We start from the raw sequence: 18,684 nt of genomic DNA, 5'->3' as shown, positions 1-18,684 counted from the left end.
GCAACAAGACCTCTCCGTGCGAGAATGGAGCGTGCTGCGGAAAGTCGGGCTACTGTGGCTTTGGGGACAAGTACTGTGGTACCACGGGCGAGTCTCCCAACGACGCTTGCTGGAGCAATTGCGATGCTCATGCAGAATGTGGCAAAGACGCCATGCCGGAAAACAAAGGGTGCCCGTTGAACGTCTGCTGCAGCCCGTTCGGGTTCTGCGGGACCACCTCCCAATTCTGCGGAGACGGGTGCCAGAGTGGATGTGAGCAGCCGGCCTCGAATTCCTCCGGAAGCAATGTCCAGCAGCGTATCATTGGATACTACGAAGCCTGGCAGAGCGATAAGCGATGTATGGGCATGAATGTGGATCAAGTTCCGGTCGAGAGCTTGACCCACATCAACTGTGAGTGGATGCGGAGTGATTCTCAATTAAGGAGCCCAGGAAGCTAATGTCATTCGCCAAGATGCCTTTGCCGTTGTTGAGCCGGATACCTTCAAGATTGGGCCCATGCCCAAAGCCGACGAATCGACCATAAGCGATTTCACGGCGCTGAAGGAGAGAAACCCCAATGTGGTGGTGGGAGTGTCCATTGGAGGATGGGACTTCAATGATAACCACACAGACACACAAGGGGTCTTCGCCGATATTGTATCATCGGATAAGAAGAGAGAGAAGTTCGTCAGCGAGCTCTTGAAATTCATGAAGCATTATGCCTTTGACGCGGTTGATCTTGATTGGGAATATCCGGGTGCCACGGACCGCCAACCCCCCCATACGGATACCTCTGGCAATAAAAAAGGCTATGTCCACCTGATGCGAGATATTCGGAAGGCATTGGATAATGAGGACAAAAAATACGAGCTTTCCTTTACGGCTCCTACTTCGTATTGGTAAGAGATACCCTCGGATCACCTGGAATAGACGCAGTGGCTCACCACGCCGGTGCAGGTACCTTCGCTGGTTTGACATGAAAGAGATGGTCAAAGCAGCCGACTATGTTAACTTCATGACATATGATCTTCATGGAATCTGGGATGCCACGAACCCAATCGGAAGCCACGTTCTGGCGCACACTAACCTGACGGAAATCACAGACGCGCTCGATCTGCTGTGGCGAAACGAAGTGCCTGCAAAGAAGGTCAATCTCGGACTTGCGTTCTACGCAAGAACCTTCCAACTAAAAAACAAGGACTGCGATCGTCCTGGTTGCTTGTTCAAGGGAGGCGGTTTGAAAGGGCCCTGTACCAAAAACTCCGGCACCCTTTCCTACCGTGAGTTGGCTGACGTGATGGTGTCCCACGACATCACGCCCACATACGACAAGAAGGCCGCCGTCAAGTACTTCACATGGAATGAAGATCAGTGGGCGTCGTTTGACGATCAACAAACATTTCAACAGAAGGTTAAATTCGCTAATGAGCAGGGCCTCGGAGGCCTGCTGATCTGGTCACTGGATCAGGATGATAGTAACCTCGATCAACTGCGAGGGGTGCTTTACCCTCGAGATGTCAAGATCAGTGATTCCACGGCTGATGATGTCAGTTTCTGGGAGAGTCAGACAATCGGTGATTGTCAAACCAGTGACTGTGGTGGCTCATGCAGTCCTGGCACCATTCAAATAGAAACCATCGACTGCCCGTCAGGCGGCGGCAAACAGAAGATCTGCTGTCCCATCGCATCTGCGCCGGATCCGAAGACCTGCCATTGGCGTGGAGGGGAATCTTCGGGGTTTTGCAACGGTCAATGCCACGGTGGAGAAGTTGCCATCTCCTCCAGCGTGGATGGAGGCAATGGCCATTGCACCGATGGCCGACAGTTCTACTGCTGCCCTATCCCCGAAGTTGCCGCCGGCGGTGGAATCAACTGTGGCTGGCAGGACAGTTGTCGCAAGGACCAGGAGCCACTGACCTTCGCGGGGACATTCTTGTTGGATTTTATCGAACCGGCCAAATTCGCCGGTCTGGCCGGGCCTTCGCTGTCCAGGGCGCTCGAGGATATTGATATCATGTCACGCAAAATGTACTGCTGCGGCAAGGAAGAAGTCAATAACTGGAAAGACTGCTACTGGGCAGGGAAAACCGGGAGAGGGGTTCACTCCTGTGATGATAACCATTGCAACACAGGCCACGAGGTGGAATTAACCAACAGCCCTTACGGCGGTGGGGAAAGTTGCACGCCAATGGACACCTCCCGACAGCGCGCGTTCTGTTGCAATCCCGCAAGTGGGAAGAGTCCCTTCATGCCAGTTCCCCTTGAGTACCTGTTCCCAGACCCTCCACCCGACGATTCGAGCCCAGAGTTCACCCTCAAGGTTGACGATACATGGGGGACCGGGAAGTCCAAGAGCAAAGACGACCCCAATGCCGCGGCTTTTGGCTTCGTTGTGATTACCGCACCGGATGAAGTGTCGGCCAGCTTGGACAAGAGAGACGGGGCTCCTTGGGAGGTCATGGACTGCATCGAGACTGATAGTGAGGACGAACAAAAGGTGCGGGTTTTCTGCACAGACACCTCCGAAGACAGTCTGTGCCACAAGATCCACCTCGGAAAGGGCGTTCCGGGTACCATCCTTCAGATGCCCGAATCCTGTGGGCCTGGAAAGTATGCTGTCGCCAAAACCTTCGGTCTCTCCGCAAACCAGACTGTTCCAGGGCATCTGTCCAAGCGGGGCGCATCTGAAGTTTACGATTTGACCTATGACTACGATTTCAAACGGGTGCCCCGGGACTATGGCGAGAGTAAGATGCGTCTCGATTTCAGCAACGAGAAGGGCTACTGGGATGCCGTCGTCGACCGCCCTGGCCAAGGCTCCAAGTCCAAGCGTGACCTGGGCGTGTATCATGAAAACCCCAAACGCTGGATGGAAGAAGAATGGCGTGACGCCTACCATATGGGCTCCTTGTCCCACGACGAGATCCACAAACGATGGTTCGGCGAAGATGTCCTCGCCTGGCTTGCAAACCTTATTGGCCTGTCAGAAGTTGAGGCGACAAAGGAGTTTACTCACAGTGTTGACGAGAGGATAGAGGTGATATTGATCGATCAGCAATTTGGGCCCTGCCCGGTTGGCCCTGCACAGGCACAGGCGAATATTCGATCCACCGTCGACGCGCATCTTCGGATCGACAGCTCGTTTGGACTGACGATAATTGCTAATCTAGGAGACACAATTGACCTGAGCCAGTCATATCTGTTCTTCCGGAATAAAGGTGAAGTGACTGCTAAGTTCCAGCTGGACGCGGTGGCTTCGTTGACCTACCGCTCCGGGGATATCAAGCTCTTTGGCTTGGACGATTTCCCTGGTGCTACATTTCGTGTCCCCGGTGAGACAGTCCCTTGTTCGATTCATATCGAAATTCCTTACTAATATCGTTTCTCTAGGCATTGTAACAGTCGGGCCTAATATGGCTGTCTATGCCTCGGCCGACGCTGAGTTCACGGTTGCGGGCCACCTCGAAGCTGAGGTCGCTGTGGCCCAGTGGGAGATCCGGCAAACGTATCCGGAAAACGCCAAATACCCGCCAGAGGCCATTTCGGAACCCGACAATGATGGCACCCAGACACTGGGCAAGCCCAGATTCGAGGCGAGTGTGACTGCCAGGGGAGAGATCGCTCTGCATTTGAAGCCAACCGTCCAGTTCGGAATTGAATTTGACTCTCGATGGAAGGTAGACAAGTGTACGGTGGATCTGGTTCTGGATGGTTATACCATTGCGCATGCCCAGGCATCCGCGTCCACCAGCTCTGACAACTCATGTCCATTCTCCTATGGCATCGATGCAGGTTCGAATATCTTCGCCCAGCTCAATGCCCCGAAGTTATATGGTTGGGGTGGCCAGACTCGAATACCCATTGCCACAGTTCCTCGAAAGCAAATCACCCCGGAGACCTGTGTGAACAACAGCAGTAAGCGGTCATTTGATGAAATTGATCCTCTTTCGGGGGATTATCTCCCCTCGTTCAACTCCCCAGGTCTGGGTATTAACCAGATGGATAAACGCGAGACGTTCACTTTGGGCCCCATCATCACTATCCCAGACAGCTTTCTGTCCTGTCCCAGTAATGACTCGACCTCAAACTCTACGTTTTATTGCCCTTCTTGTGGTGTTAAGAATGATGACGACCACCAGAATTCTCGGACCCGTCGCGACGCCGAAGCGTGTCCTCTGCTCGGTCCTAGAACCGAAGAGTCGTGTGCCAACTCGGCCACCCTTCACAAACGAAGCAACGGGTCGAAAAAGATTAATCTCTCTTGGCAGGGAAAGAGTTTCTTCTACTCTAGATACCCAAGTTGCTCAGTGGCCAATCTCGGCTCTTTGCAAGGCGTCGCCAAGGTCTGTTCTTCGTTGATCTGTCCAAGACGTTCGTCTCTACCCTGCTGTCCAATTCGCTAACTCCTTGACCAGTGGTATATGCCGATAGGCTTCGGGCAAAACACCGGATGCGGCCCCCAAGTTGGAAAATTCGATGACGACGGGAATGGTCAAACTACCGTCAGCGGTGTGGACATGTCTCAATTCGACAATGATCATGTCTTCGAAATTCACCTGATCTCCGAGTTTCTCGAGTGGCTCTGTGAAGGTGACAAAGAGACCAAATACAATCAGGAAGCTATTCCGTTCCCGTCTGCGGCGGGCTGGCAACGGCCCGACCCAACCTGGTGTGAGCCCGTTTTTGGAAGCGAAGAAGGCACGGGTTGGAAATTCCCCGTAGACGCCAATGATGGTGACCCTCAGAACTGGATCGTCAATACCGCAACGAAGCTCGGAGGGTCGGACAGGCCAGACCTGATGGCACTCTATTACAGAGAGTCCAACATCGCCAAGGGCCAAGTGACACAGGGCCACCAAATGGCCGTGGCCGATGATGACGTTGACGTGGCCATTCAAAATATCATCAGCGTGAGGCCTCCACCTTTACCTCAATTTCGAGAGAACCCTAGACTGACCATCTCTAGACTGCCAACATCTTCTTTTACCTCAACGACAAGGACATCAAACCCATGTGGACGCAACCCTCCAACGCCATCGAGGCAATCTCCGCCTCTTTTGACGCCCACTTTTGGCAAGGCGCGCAGACCGATGGAAACGGGAACCTGTATCGCCATGGACCTCATTTCCCCGGGCGAGAATTCCGAATCCCGCCAGCACCCCAGGGGGTGACCCACTGGGGGTTACGCACATTGTGGTGTTTCTGGATTGACCAACACCTTAGAGAGACAGAGTATCTTGCCTCTAGCTGGGCGGAGACCGCAAAGACAATCATGGAGGCATATGCGGATGACGATGACGATGATATAAGCGATGACGCCACTCAATTCATCCAAAATTTCATGGGCCCAGGTGGTCAGGTCACGTCGGCCCACCTGCTGTACCCCAGGAACCCCCGCGGAGGTTCCAGGTCGCAGAGTGAATATGACATGTGGGGGAACAACAACCTTGGGGACACAGGAATTTAAATCTCCTGGTGATAGGCGGACTCTTGGATGTTGATATTGTCAGGCGGTAGAGACCCTTCCAATAGATGGACCTAATCTTTCCGATTTCCAAGCACCTCTCACGTCAAAGGCCATTAGATTGATGTTTCGTTGCTCCCCAATTGAACCCCTAGTCTTGTAAATCCCTCCCCTCCTAGTCTGGCTGAGAACGTGTAAGGTGTTCGATACGCACGTGTGGGTCTACTTCCTTCGGGATATATGAGTAAGGGTTGGTGAAAACAAGGTATAGCTTAGTTAGTGCTATTGGTAAAATTGATACTGGTCATAGAAGGATGGCGATTGTATGGAGACTTAAAACCCTGCAGGTGAAACAATGGGGGGGGAAGCAAGCAAGCAAGCAAGCAAGCAAGAAAGCAAGAAAGAAAGAAAGAAAGAAAGAAAGAAAGAAGTTTCTCTCGCATGGTCAGCTGACCCTTTGGACCACTGACTTTTACATCATATATCACTTCTCTTGCTGCTTTCGGTTTCTCCCAATCTACCGACATCTTTGCATGCTGGTGATACTTTGTTCAATGCAAAGCTTCTGCTCCTATCCTCGTCTGGCAACTAGCTGCTCCACTGTTTCGCTCTAGGGGTGTCGATCTTAAAACCATTTTACTATATGTACTAGCGACCACACTCGGCGGTTAAGACCGACGGAAACCCCTCATCTTGCGTGATGCGTACCTGTCGGCCTTTGAGACCTCCTAAAGCTCCTGAGTCTCACCAACCTCGTGAACTTTTAAAAATTCTCAAATCCCCCGAATTACCGAAATTCTTGGTTCTTTTGCACACCAGGATTTTGCTCTGATTATATCTTTCGAACCCCGACATGGTGAGATCATCCCAAACGAGGCCGCCTCGCCACCCCCCGCAGTGGGTTGAGCGCCAATACACCGACCACCAAGGGAATCCCGTCGTGCTGGGCAAAATCAATGATGGGGAGGACAGCGATTTTGATGAGCCAAGCGAGCGAGAGGAGTATCGCCTCCAGGTCTACAGCAAGGCTCCCATACAACCAGAGGACTACGAGGTACTCAACGAGTATCTTGTTAACGACGACACCGACCTAGATCCATTTCTGGAAATCTACTCCTACAATCCACCCGATCCGCTGGCTTGTGCTGAGCATCAGCGTCGTGAGATCGCCCACCGGAAGCGTCTTCATGCCGAATCGGACCGATCGCGCGATGAGCTGCCTCCGTTGATCCCCGCCATCCGGTACAGAAAAAAGGACTGCCGCACGGGCTTCTGTATTCTCCTGACGTCGGAGAGCTACCAGGCCGGTTCTTTCGATCAGGAGCGGAATGAGCGCGGCTCGGGGCCCTTTTTCATTTATTTTGATCCCAGACTTCCTTGGGCAATCCGACAGCTGGACCTAACGAGTCGCCTGAGTGTCTCGGCTCACAATATGTCCACTTTCACCCGTCGGGGTATCCAAGTCTTTCCGGAGGCTCGCGATATCGAGGTGTCGATCGAAAGCTCCCAAGAGATGATAGGCGCCGATACCATGATTCAGCTGACCGACATGGTTCGCAAAAGCTCGGGCGAGCTTGACGGTGGGCTCGATGAGCCGTTTGCGGAGGGGCTGGAGCCAGCCGCCCTTGACGCGCAGCAGGTCCAGGAGCTCCTGGAGCAGCAACAGCAAACGGCGGAAATTCAACCCGTCGATTCTTGCACCCTGCATCTCGACCGGGGACTGGACGACAGGGCTCTCATGATTACCAACTCCGCAAAGCAAGAGTGCGACCTTCAATATACAGTCTACGCCCCGTTCCTGGCGCACCTGCCGGACCCCGACCTTCCCAGCCTGCTGGAGACCACCGCCCGCACCTTCACAGCAGCCGTGATATCTCGCCTACCCGGCGACAAAACTGTCCGCTTCGAATTCAAGGTTCCTCCCACTTCCTCATTATGGTCGATTGCTTCGTCCCACGCGAGCACACTCAAACCCGGCGCTCTCCACACCTTCGACGACGGTTCCCGGCGCGAGCGAGTGCTCCCGCTGAGCCGCAGCGACGTCACCCCTTCGTCAAGAGAGCACTACAAGAGTTTCTTTGTTGTCGTGGACAAGCCGGCCTTCGTCGAGGAGCCGGGCGTGCTGTTCCTCATCTCCCGGACAAATGCCCTACAGGACCCCTCGCTCATCGAGGCCAATCACGGTGAGACGGTCTTGGAGACTCGACGCAGTGCGGGCATCCCCGAAACTGCGCGACGACTTGCGGTGACTGCGGTTGAGGAGCAGCAACAGGGTAAGAGGCGGTGTATGCGGATGCTGACGAACGAGGAGCATCGGTCTTTGCTGTCGTTGTCACCCGAGGAGCACCAGGCGTTACTCGCTTCTGCTCCGACCCGGTAGAATACTACATAGAGCTATCTCCGTCCCGTCCGATCGATGTAGTCGGGACCGGCGAATGAAAGCCGACTGGGTTTGATAGTGTATCTGATGTCGTAGTGCGTAGCATGTTTCCACCATTTACCCCGGCCCTTCTTCAACGTTGAAGGGGAACCCTCTGACCATCTTCACCGTCCATCGGGGTTAAATCCAATGTAATGAAGGAAACCTACTCTTATTTTCTTAAAATTTTTTAACTTCGTATTTGATACTAGTCATGTATTTGCTATTCATGGGTATGGATAACTAGGATAGAGTCAACATCCATCTATTTCATTCATGTTAAAAAAAAAATATCATGCCATGAATCATGAATACCCTTCTCCTGTTGAATAGCGAAATATAACTTATAATTTAACAGGAACATCCACTTCCAATTCCTCGAACTTAGCAGACCCCATGGCAGAAAGTACGTAATTGATCCAAAGAATTAGCCTTCCTATAACAGGGATAAAACCAAGCACTCCAAGCCGCATAAAACCAGCCCAAAGTATCGCGATTCCTCGCACAACGTCATCGCCGTCGTCTCCCCGGCACCAATGGTTTCGGGGCCTCCACATTTCTGCCCCTATTGGCAGTGCAGGGCCCCCCAATCAAGCAGCTCTGACACTAGCCGGTAGCGCGACCGTAGGTGGTATCGAGCCCATAGCTCAGCTTAGAACGGGTCCATACTCCCATCTAGCTGTGCACTGTACCGGAGTATACGATCACATGTGATGATCCGAGTGACATACGAGAACAGTCCAGCTCACATCGATTTAGGCCTGCCATTGTTGATGATTAGTCTACAGAGCCGAGATTCAGCTCCCTATTCACCACGGCGATACGTAGTGAGACACTGGTGTGATCAAATGGACTAGTAGAAGACGGACGAAATCGAGGACTCCATCTACCTATCTATATATCCCATCGGTGGGGACTGGGACGACTAGATCAAGGCGTGCTATCCAGTGTCGTGCATGACTCGAGAATTGGTCCCCCCTTTTTCTTCCGGGTGGAAGTCAGGATCAGGTTCTGATCCTACTCCAGATGCCGCCCCAAACCCCCCTGGGTTTTAGCGGGGCTCCACCCCTAACCTTAGTGTGTTCTCTTATCCGACAGGGCCCCAAGCCAGACCCCTCTGTCGGATTGGGGGCTGCTTGTGGCTTTGATTGCGCCCTCGGCCCCCCGGTCAGAGCGCCTCGTGGGAAATTTCTGGGGCGAGCTTCTTTTTTTAAACTTTTTGACAGTTTTCAATTAGCATTTGATTATACTTTATATTATAGCACTCTATTTGACTCCATGTCATTTATTGATCTATTTTTATGATCGCGAACACACCAAGGTCCACACCATCGTAATCTTCGCTCACAAGATGCGTAAAGATCCTTGATCTTGAAGAAACTGCCGCAGACGAGACTAAACCCGCCGGTCATCCTTCGCGTCCATGTAGATGCAGCTCTAAGAATCGACGAAATCAACCCTAACTGGATCCCACCTAGTGGCCTCGGGAACTTCTTACCCTCCCCAGCAACGCCGTCGAATCACCATCCAGCCGGGAAGATTTGAGAGGACGATCGTGGCTCGAGGGTCCAGAAGCTGCTCGGTACCGACCGTGTCCACCTTTCCCCAGAATGCCGGCATGCGAGACTAAGGTGAAAGCTCCCTGACATTATAAGCTGGAGCGCGATCTCGCCCTGCCCGAATTCTCGCGCGGCCTTCCCTCGCCGTCTCTCCCCCTCGTGCCCTGAGAATGCGATTTCCTGGGTCCTGGGTTGCGGTCTTCTTCTTGACGGTCATCCACTGGGCGGCACTGGTCTGCGCGAACTCGCAGACCTTTCCACAATGCACGGTGCGCGCCGATCGATTTTTCCTGACGGTTTCTCATCCCGGCGATGCGTGGTGGCTGACAGCTGGCGATAGGTAAAATGCATGAATGATTTGATCCCTGGATCCTCCTGCGCGCTTGACGACCAGCGGTGTATCTGTACCGATAAACAATTGATCGAAGACTTGAGTGTCTGTGTGACGGCGACATGCACGATACGGGAGACTCTTGGTGCGTTCCATTGGAGAAGAGGACGGTTTCCCTGCGCGCTTGGCTGACGGGTCGTATCCATACCTATATAGTCAGCATCAACATCACGAATACCGACTGCGGCGTGCCGGTCCGAGACAATACGGCCCCGAGCATCATCATTCCCGCGGTCGGCCTGAACGTCCTTCTGTTGGTGGCTTTGCGGACATACACGCGCTTTGCGGTCACCGCGTCGGAGACCGGCTTGGATGACTGGGCCGTGCTTCTGCTTGCGGTATGTGGAGGGAAGAGGTTCCCGTCAACTCGGCTACGACTCCAGTCGGTCAGCTAAAGGTGTCGCAGGGTTGCATGATACCCCTCAACGCCATCTCGATCGTGCGTGAGTGAGATTGAACCCCTGCCCCGGTGGGCAATATACGGATAGCGACACTGATAAAAGCGGTAGTCGGAAAGGCAGGGCTAGGAAGAGATATGTGGACGCTTGAACTCGACCGAATCACTCGAGTCATCTATGTACGCCCTTTTCATCCTGCCAGTATACGGACGGACAGACTGACGGTTATCAGTATTCCTGGGTCCTGTCGATCTTCTACATCACCTGCATCTCGCTCACCAAGCTCTGCTTCCTCTTCTTCTACCTTCGCATCTTCCCCTCCAATCGCCTGCGCTTGCTCATCAAGATCTTGTTCGCCCTGACCGTCGCGTACGGCATCATCTTCCTCTTCGTCGTGGTCTTCCAGTGTTGGCCAGTCAGTTCCGGCTGGCTGAACTGGGATCTAGAGGGTCATGGCAAATGCATGCAATCGAACACGATGATGATCTCAGCGAGCGCGATCAACATCGCTTTGGATTTATTGATCATCGCCCTGCCGATTCCCAAAGTCGCTAGTCTGCAGGCGACGACTAGCACCAAGGTGCAGGTTATCGCTATGTTTTCGATGGGATTCGTGTGAGCCACCCTCGCTCTGCTTTTTCACCAAGGCCAATGAACTAAGTTTGGCCATTAGAATCACCGGAGTCAGCATCTACCGCATGGTAAGGCTCAAACTCTTCGCACTCAGTATCAACCCAACCTGTATGTCTCCCTCTCGTGCCCCCCTCTCTTACTATACGGACAATGTATTCATACTACCACGCAGGGGACAACGCCGCCAGCTGCTACTGGTCCGTCGTAGAAGTCGACGTAGGCGTCTTGTGCCTATGCATGCCCGCCACGCGATCCTTGCTCGGCCGCATGTTCCCCAACGTCTTCGGCTCAACCAGCGACCCCGAAACCACCGGGCAGTCCGTCAGCAGGAGAAGTCGACCAGTGGTGGTAACACCGGGTAATACCAGTTTCACCCAGCTGATCGAGATGGATCATGTACCTGGTAGTGTGAAAAGTCATGATGATTATTGACCTTACTCTTCCTTTGTAGCCTATTAGACCGGTAGTGAGCAGATTGACTCAATAGGGTATTTGTAGTAGATACCTGGGATCTTCATTTGAGCTCTAGCTTATTGGTAACTCGATCTTAGATGAAGAATTATAGAGGGTTAGTTGATCTATACCAGAGAAATATACTGCCCAAGATAAACCGATAAAACTAGCGATACGCACGGACCACGTGAGACCGAAACTTTTTTTTCCCGATTTCCGCAACAAGAATCAGACTTCACTTACTCCCCTCCATCAACCAGTGTTCAACGTGGTCTATTTCGCCAGTGGCTTGTTGATGCTGCTGCTATTGATCCTCAATTATTGACCTTTCTATTAAGTGGTTTTTAAATCCCCACAATGCCTGACAAGAAGAAATCCAAGAAGACCGGCGGGTCCAAAGACCCTGCCGGCGCGGTCATCAGTATGCCCTCTCCCGTCTTCTCAAGATACGCTTGCTTGATACCTAGCCCATGCAATTACTATAACACAGCACAGTCACTAACATGCATTTCAGCCGATCCCAGATTCGCCAACATCCAATCCGACCCCCGCTACCGCCTCCCCAGCAAACGCCACACCCATGTCAAACTCGACAAGCGGTTCGCTCACATGCTCAGCGACCAGGACTTCTCCCGGAACGCCGCCGTTGATCGCTACGGTCGCAAGCTGGCCCGCGACGACACCAAGAAGCAGCTCGAGCGGTTTTATCGGTTAGAGGAAGATAATCAAGACGACGAAGATGAAGACGAAGACGAAGACAAAGACACGAAGGCCGGCGCCGCCATCGTCGCCGACGATGACGAGGTCCTCCGCGAGCTGAGAAAGGCGGATGCGCAGTCTTCGTATGATCCTGCGCGCGATGGTGGGTTCGAGTCCTCTTCGTCGGAGGAGAGCGATAGCGAGGATGAAGAAGACGAGGACGAGAATGAGGAGAGGGTCGCTGGTGGGGAGGAGCTCGATTTCCCGGATAAGCAGCGCGAGGGGGTCCCGACGGGGGATGTCACGAACCGGGTGGCGGTTGTGAATCTCGACTGGGATAATATTCGCGCGGAGGATCTGATGGCTGTTTTTTCGAGTTTCTCCCCGACTGGGGGCCGCGTGTTGCGCGTTTCGGTCTATCCTAGTGAGTTTGGAAAGGAGCGCATGGAGCGTGAGGAGACGGAGGGGCCGCCGAAGGAGATCTTCGCGTCTAAGGATGAGGAGGAGGAGGAGGATGACGAGGAAGAAGATTCGGACGAGGAGGAAGAGAAGATTCGGCAGTCCATGTTGAAGGAGGATCAGGGCGAGGATTTCAACTCGACCCAGCTGCGCAAGTACCAGCTGGAGCGGCTACGCTACTACTACGCGATTCTGACGTTCTCGTCCAAGGACGTGGCGAAGCACGTCTACGACCTGGTGGACGGCGCCGAGTACCTGTCCAGTGCGAACTTCTTCGACCTGCGATTCGTGCCGGACGAGACCGACTTCGACGATGATAAGCCGCGCGACGAATGCGAGCGCATCCCCGACGGCTACCAGCCCAATGACTTTGTGACGGACGCCCTGCAGCACAGCAAGGTCAAGCTGACGTGGGACATGGAGGACAAGTCCCGCAAGGAGGCCCAGGCGCGGGCCTTTCGCGGAAGCCGGAAGGATATCGACGAGAACGACCTGAAGGCGTACCTGGCCAGCGACAGCTCCGACGACGAGGACGAGGACGAGGACGAGGATGGCGGGGTGGAAGTGGTGGATGCCGCGGGCGAGGGCGACCCGACGCGGACGAAGCGCTCGAAGAAGGAGGAGGAGCGGCAGCGCATGCGCGCCCTGCTCGGTCTGGGAGAGGCGCCCAAGCGGACCAAGTCGACCAAGTCAGACGGACCGGTCGGCGAGATGGAAGTGACCTTCACGTCTGGACTGGCGGGCGAACCCACCCGGGAGAGCGTGTTCGAGAACGAGCCCGAGAAGGACGAGACGACGATCGAAAAGTACCTGCGCAAGGAACGTGAGAGGAAGAAGCGCCGCAAGGAGAAGGTCAAGGGCCCCAAGGAGGGAGATGACGATGCGGACGAGACGGAGGCGGACGATGCGGCGGCAAATGAGGCCCCGGCGGCGGAGGAGGCAGAGGATCTCGGCTTCAACGACCCGTTCTTCGACAACCCCTCTGGCAAAGAGACCGCGCACCAGCGCAAGGAGGAGAAGCGCAAGAAGCGCGAGGAGCGGGCGGCCGCCGAGGCCGCCGAGGCGGCCAAACGCGCGGAGCTGGAGCTGCTGATGATGGACGACGACAGCAAGGCGGGGATCAAGCACTTCAACATGACGGAGATCGAGAAGGCGGAGAAGCAAGCGCGCAAGAAGGGCAAGGCCAAGAAGAAACAGAAGAAGGCGGCTGCCGAAGCGAGCACCTCTGCCCAACAAGATGACTTCCAGGTGGATGTGCAGGACCCTCGGTTCTCGCGTCTGTTCGAGAGCCACGAGTTCGCCATCGACCCGACCAACCCGCGCTTCAAGGCGACCTCGGGCATGCAGGCCCTGCTGGAGGAGGGACGCAAGCGACGACGGAACAGGACCGACGAGGAGGACACACGACCGGAGCCTTCCACCCGGACGAAGAAGCAGAAGAAGAGCTCGTCGGCTGGTGGCGGATCGGAGGATCTGCAGAAGCTGGTGAGTCGGGTGAAGCAGCGGACGCAGCGGTGAGAGGGGGTGTATTATAGACGTGGATTGATACCAAAATATATTTCTTTTCTACTATTGTATCTCTTTATCTCTCTATATCTCATATCTAAGCGTACAGATGGAAAGTAGATTAGTCAGGGATCTCCATGCGGCTCCAGCTCACCGCCTGTTCCGGCGAGAGTCTTGGCATCTCTTGGCATCTCCAGCTCGTCCTCATCTCTCTCTCCATCGCAACCTCACTTCGGCTTCATCTTCGTCCTCTCTCCTTCTCATCTCTCCCCTCTCATCACGTCTTCTCTCCCGCCCTTTTGGCTGGGTCTTGACTCCCCGGGTTGTCTCGCCTCTGCCCTTGATTCGGATTGATTTGATCTTCCCCCTCCTCCACGCTGACCCTGGCTCGATCATGCTGCTCCCTGGCTACCATTGAACCATGGGGAAGCTCAGTGTATTCTAATTGTTGCAGTCTCGTCGGTGGCTCGGTTCTTTGATCCTCTCAGTTCGGTTTTCTTGGTTTTTCTTCTTTCGTTTCTGAAGCAAAAACAACCAACAAATCAAACGACTCCACGGCCGTTGTCCTGCATCATCGTTGGACCAATCTCCACTTCGCTGCCTCCACGCGCCCCTCCCCCACTCTCCCCTCCCCTCCGTGGGCTTCTCTCTCGACAATCTCTCCCTCTAGGGCTACTTCCTGCTCCGTGCTTCCTGCTCCTCCATCTCCTTCATCCCCCCAATCGATCCTGACGCCATGCTGGGTCGGTTGTTGAATACGGCAGCGTCGACCTTAAACCCGGCCAGTTATTCGGCCAAACCGGGCCACCACCTCGAGTCCGTCACCGAAGAAGAACATACTTCCGGCCTGCTATTCCCCGATGCTAGCCTCCTCCGCCGTTCCAATACCCATGCCTATCCGCTGCACTCTACCTTCAACTCCCCGAATGCCTCCACCGCCGGAGCTTACGATGACCGGGGTGGCGTCGATCTGGACTACATGCGGGATTTCCGCGTCATCATCGCCCAGAATGCCCTGGGTGATCGAGACGCCTGCGTGCTCCTCGACACTCAGGCCCCCCATGCGTCCGAGGTCGCCCCCCAAGGGTTGGGCCTGGAGCCGCAGCTCTTCGAGGGCGCCGGTCCCCGCCATGCCCGCACCGTCTCGACCCTGTCGGCCCGTGCACCCCGCCGCGGTCTGTTGTCCCAGTCGACTACCGCCGACCCCAGCCCCCTGTCGGTCGCTGCAGAGACCCGCCGGTCCCCACCGATCATGTCTGGCGCCTTCATGAGGGCCCGGCGGCGGAGTTCGACCCTCGCCGCCGCGGGCGGCCACCACGATACGGGGCATCCGCGCCTTGCCGCTGATTCCACCGACTCCGGCTTGCTCAACTGCATATTCGGCAGCAGCGCCTTCAGTTATCGGGGCTCCTCCACCAAGATGCACATCATCTCCGCCGATGGGGAACCCACGCGGGCGCCCGGCAGCCCCGCCGCGTGGACGGCGCCCGGCGGAGAAGGGCCCAAACCGCCCGCCAAGGTCACCGTGCTGCTGACCCGCATGTTCAGCGTGAATCTGCCCGAGGCCCGGGACCCGACCGCCTCCCCCGACCGTCACCCGCACGACGGAGGGGCCCACTCCTTCTACCCTGACTCCCTGCCCGAGGCCGGCTTCCCCTTCCCCGACGTGGCCAAGCGGAAGAAGATCAAGGAGAAGAAGACCCCGATGTACGCCGTGGCCATCACCGTCCAGATCCCTCTCCTGTCGGTGCGTGGCGGCGGCGCTCGCCCCACCTCGCGGGTGAGTGGCCTGGGGCCCGACGCCTCCCCCCGACCGGGCGGGGCCGGCTCCCTCGACTCGGAGGACCGCGGCCGCGGCGGCTTCCTCCTCGACGACAGCCTGTCGGGGGCCACCCCACCCGCCAGCCTAGACGAGCGCATCGATCTGCTAGTGGACCACTGGGACGTCATCAACCGTACCCTCTCCCACCTCGAGCGGCTTGCCCGCGCCGAGATTCGCGTCGTGCTGCAGCAGGCCGACGCCGCCGCCACCCTGCATCCCAAGCCCGCCAAGGCCCCCAACATGCAGCGCACCAACCAGACCGTCGTCCACCTGCCCGTCAACAGTCTCGCCGTCAACGCCCGCCTGCGAGACGAGGCCGTCCGGAGCATGCGCCGCATCGCCTCGTCCCTGCAGACGCCGCCGGTCGTCACGGGCCAGAGCCGCTGGGGCGTCTGGCGCGAGGAGGGCCGCTCCATCGCCCGGACCCTGGGCGACAAGGAGCACAGCTTCTTCTTCATGGTGCTCGTCACCGCCTTCCTCGGCAACCACACCGAGTGGCTGAACTCCCTGGGCCCCGAGTGGTACCGCCGGCGGCACTACCTGCAGCAGCGCGCTCAGCCGCCCGAGGCCGACCCGCCCCTGGCCCACCGGACCGTCATCGTCTCGGGCGACAAGATGACCGCCCGCCGTCTGATCTTCCTGCTTGCCGCCTTCCTCCCCCAGAAGCAGCGCTTCGAGTCCTTCCTCCCGTCCCCGCTGCGGCCCGGCACCGCCGCCTCGGCGCGGGCCCCCTCGCAGAGCCCGCCCCACGTGCCTCTCCTGCGCCAGGAGTCGCTCCGCCGCGCCATCGAACGGCGATCGCGGGCCCAGCGCCTGACCCAGGAGCCGCCCCGTCGGCGATCCGCCAGCGCCTCATCCGGCGAGACCGACGCGGCGCCCGCGGAATTGGACGACCGACCCCGACGCGCCTCCGACGCCCGGTCCATGCGGACCCGCGGTGTCGCCGTGCCCGCCCGCGACGGGCGGCGGACGAACGCTGGCCCCGCCACGACCTCCACGGCCACCCCGGCCAGCACGGTCCCCGTGCCGCACTTCGCCTCGCAGGGCCGCGGGGAGCGCGGTGGGACGGACCCGGCGGTGATGGCGGAAGAGGAGGAAGACGCGGCGGCAGGTCACGACAGCCTGGCCTCGGAGAACCTGCTCAAGACCCTCCAGCGGAGCGATAGTTCAGTCCTCGGCACCAACAGCAGCGTCCCGTCGGCCGCGGGGCGCTGGGGCACGCTGTTTGCGGGCCTGTGGGGGCCGCGCCCGGCGTCGTCGACGGACCGGCGGGACGAAGATCCCGCCGCCATCCCACCGCGCCGGCGGGCGGTCTCGGTGCAGGTCGGCAGCGCGGGGCCGAAGCGCGGACCGCCCCCCACGCTCCGTCAGATGGTGCGCGAGACCCAAGTGGCGGGCCCCCCGGCTCCAGGTCCGGCTCCGGCCTTGGCCCCGGCCCCCAGCGGGCACATCTCCATCCCGCACGCCCACGCGCCGCACCCTCGCGCCGACGATGGGGAGCTGCCGCCCGAGTTGCTGTCGACCACGGAGCCCAAGGCTTCGTCGTTGAAGATGTCCGTCCACGGGAGCGACGGGGTTGTCGACGTGGACCTGCCGCTGCCGGGATTCGTTTCGCTGTCGTCGTCGGGCGAGTCGACCACGGCGTCCCCGCAGAAGCCGCGGACATCGGTCACCAGCGTGGACGCCGGGGCATCAACCCACAGCAGCGTCTCCGGGTTTCAGTGTCCGGGCCGGGAGCCCGACGGCCTGAACATCAACGTTGCCGGGTGGCTCCGCCGGTTCCATGAAGACTTTTTGCTCCAGGCTGTGCGGCCCTACCCGGGGCTGGACGCGGACATCCGGCGGGCGATGCAGGCCGAGCCCACGCCCAACCCGGTGCCGGCGGACGCGGAGGGGCCGGACCGGTGGGTTGATGTGGCAACCACGCTGGTGGCCGACGTGCGCCAGTCGACCGTGAAGCGGTTGCGCCTGCGGCGGCGCGGGCCGGGGATCTCAGGCGCCTCCGCGCCGGGCACGCCGCGCCACGTGGGCAGCGGGTCGGGGTTGGCGACGCCTTTTGCGAGCCTCTTTGGGGCGCCCACCACGACGACGACAACCACCACTACCACCACCATCACCCCGGCCCCGGGGCCGATCCTCGCCGATCCGGGCGCGATAGAGGAGCAATTCGTGGAGGAGCCGGTCATGGATCTGGACGGGACGCTCGTGGACGCCTTGGAAAGGGTGCTGGCGCAGAGCGTGCCTCCGTCGATGGCACCCACGCGGGCACCGTCACCGTCGCGAGCACGCCGGGGCGGCGCCGACGACAAGCCCGAAATGCTCGGCCGCGATGAGCTGCCGTCCCTGGAAGTTCCGCGAACCGAGTGCCGCCGGCTCGTACTAGGCGCGCTAGAAGAGGTGGTGCGCAGCGTGACGGCGGAGCACTGTCGAGAGGACGTGGAGGGCGAGCTGGGGGTAGGGGACCGCGAGCGCAGGCGATCGATGGCGGGGGTAGATAATACGTTACGAGAGGGGATACGACGATGGCTTCTGGATGTTGAGGAGGCGTGGTGAGATTGATTTTTTTATTTGCTGTGATTTGATTGCATTTGCATTTGCATTTGTATTGCATTAGCAGTTAGACATGATACCCTTTTCTTTTTTCTTTCTTGAGTCTATACTGCTTATTTCTCATTTTCTGCCTGTTTGCATGTCTGCTTGCCTTGCTTTTGCTTTCCAACTCCTGCTTTTCTTTTCTTAGTTTTGCTTTTCTTTTCTTAGTCTTGCTTTATTTCATTCTTCTTGCTCAATATTCTATTCACAGTATACGACGTGGGTGAATCTAATAGTATATCAGAATGACCATATTTGAAGTAATAAGGAGAGTTACTGCAGTAAACAATCGAATAGAAGAAGTACC

The 18,684-nt window shown here is 57.1% G+C and overlaps 5 protein-coding genes across 5 annotated transcripts; all 5 read left to right on the top strand.

Annotated features, from left to right (window-relative positions):
* Positions 1-152: 152 nt before the first annotated feature.
* Positions 153-5,449, top strand: BDW47DRAFT_124375 (glycosyl hydrolases family 18-domain-containing protein; the record flags this gene model as incomplete). The annotated part of the gene is made up of 6 exons (XM_024816243.1): positions 153-393; positions 455-881; positions 940-3,314; positions 3,373-4,325; positions 4,398-4,892; positions 4,949-5,449. The coding sequence occupies 6 exons, from the start codon at positions 153-155 to the stop codon at positions 5,447-5,449; spliced, it is 4,992 nt and encodes a 1,663-aa protein (XP_024673709.1).
* Positions 5,450-5,973: 524 nt separating this feature from the next.
* Positions 5,974-8,124, top strand: BDW47DRAFT_102934 (uncharacterized protein). Its single transcript, XM_024811957.1, has one exon. The coding sequence runs from the start codon at positions 6,300-6,302 to the stop codon at positions 7,824-7,826; it is 1,527 nt and encodes a 508-aa protein (XP_024673708.1). The 5' UTR covers positions 5,974-6,299; the 3' UTR covers positions 7,827-8,124.
* Positions 8,125-9,594: 1,470 nt separating this feature from the next.
* BDW47DRAFT_124373 (CFEM domain-containing protein) lies at positions 9,595-11,278 on the top strand (the record flags this gene model as incomplete). The annotated part of the gene is made up of 8 exons (XM_024816242.1): positions 9,595-9,693; positions 9,765-9,900; positions 9,972-10,153; positions 10,222-10,258; positions 10,325-10,392; positions 10,446-10,828; positions 10,887-10,954; positions 11,019-11,278. The coding sequence occupies 8 exons, from the start codon at positions 9,595-9,597 to the stop codon at positions 11,276-11,278; spliced, it is 1,233 nt and encodes a 410-aa protein (XP_024673707.1).
* Positions 11,279-11,571: 293 nt separating this feature from the next.
* On the top strand, positions 11,572-13,994 carry BDW47DRAFT_102930 (pre-rRNA-processing protein ESF1). Its single transcript, XM_024811956.1, has 2 exons — positions 11,572-11,720; positions 11,814-13,994. Exons 1-2 carry the CDS (start codon positions 11,657-11,659, stop codon positions 13,973-13,975), a joined length of 2,226 nt encoding a protein of 741 aa, XP_024673706.1. The 5' UTR covers positions 11,572-11,656; the 3' UTR covers positions 13,976-13,994.
* Positions 13,995-14,699: 705 nt separating this feature from the next.
* Positions 14,700-18,338, top strand: BDW47DRAFT_124371 (uncharacterized protein; the record flags this gene model as incomplete). The annotated part of the gene is made up of 1 exon (XM_024816241.1): positions 14,700-18,338. The coding sequence occupies one exon, from the start codon at positions 14,700-14,702 to the stop codon at positions 18,336-18,338; it is 3,639 nt and encodes a 1,212-aa protein (XP_024673705.1).
* Positions 18,339-18,684: the final 346 nt, after the last annotated feature.

Source organism: Aspergillus candidus (genome assembly GCF_002847045.1).
Source record: "Aspergillus candidus strain CBS 102.13 unplaced genomic scaffold BDW47scaffold_12, whole genome shotgun sequence".
Taxonomy (NCBI): domain Eukaryota; kingdom Fungi; phylum Ascomycota; class Eurotiomycetes; order Eurotiales; family Aspergillaceae; genus Aspergillus; species Aspergillus candidus.
This window is presented reverse-complemented; position numbering and strand designations above follow the sequence as displayed.

What these genes read in the sequence shown, in the direction of transcription:
- BDW47DRAFT_102930 (XM_024811956.1), top strand. Translation starts at nt 11,657, where the DNA reads ATGCCTGACAAGAAGAAATCCAAGAAGACCGGCGGGTCCAAAGACCCT. An exon ending in CCCTGCCGGCGCGGTCATCA is followed by an intron (nt 11,721 to 11,813) that starts GTATGCCCTCTC and finishes CATGCATTTCAG; the next exon opens with CCGATCCCAGATTCGCCAAC.
- BDW47DRAFT_102934 (XM_024811957.1), top strand. Translation starts at nt 6,300, where the DNA reads ATGGTGAGATCATCCCAAACGAGGCCGCCTCGCCACCCCCCGCAGTGG.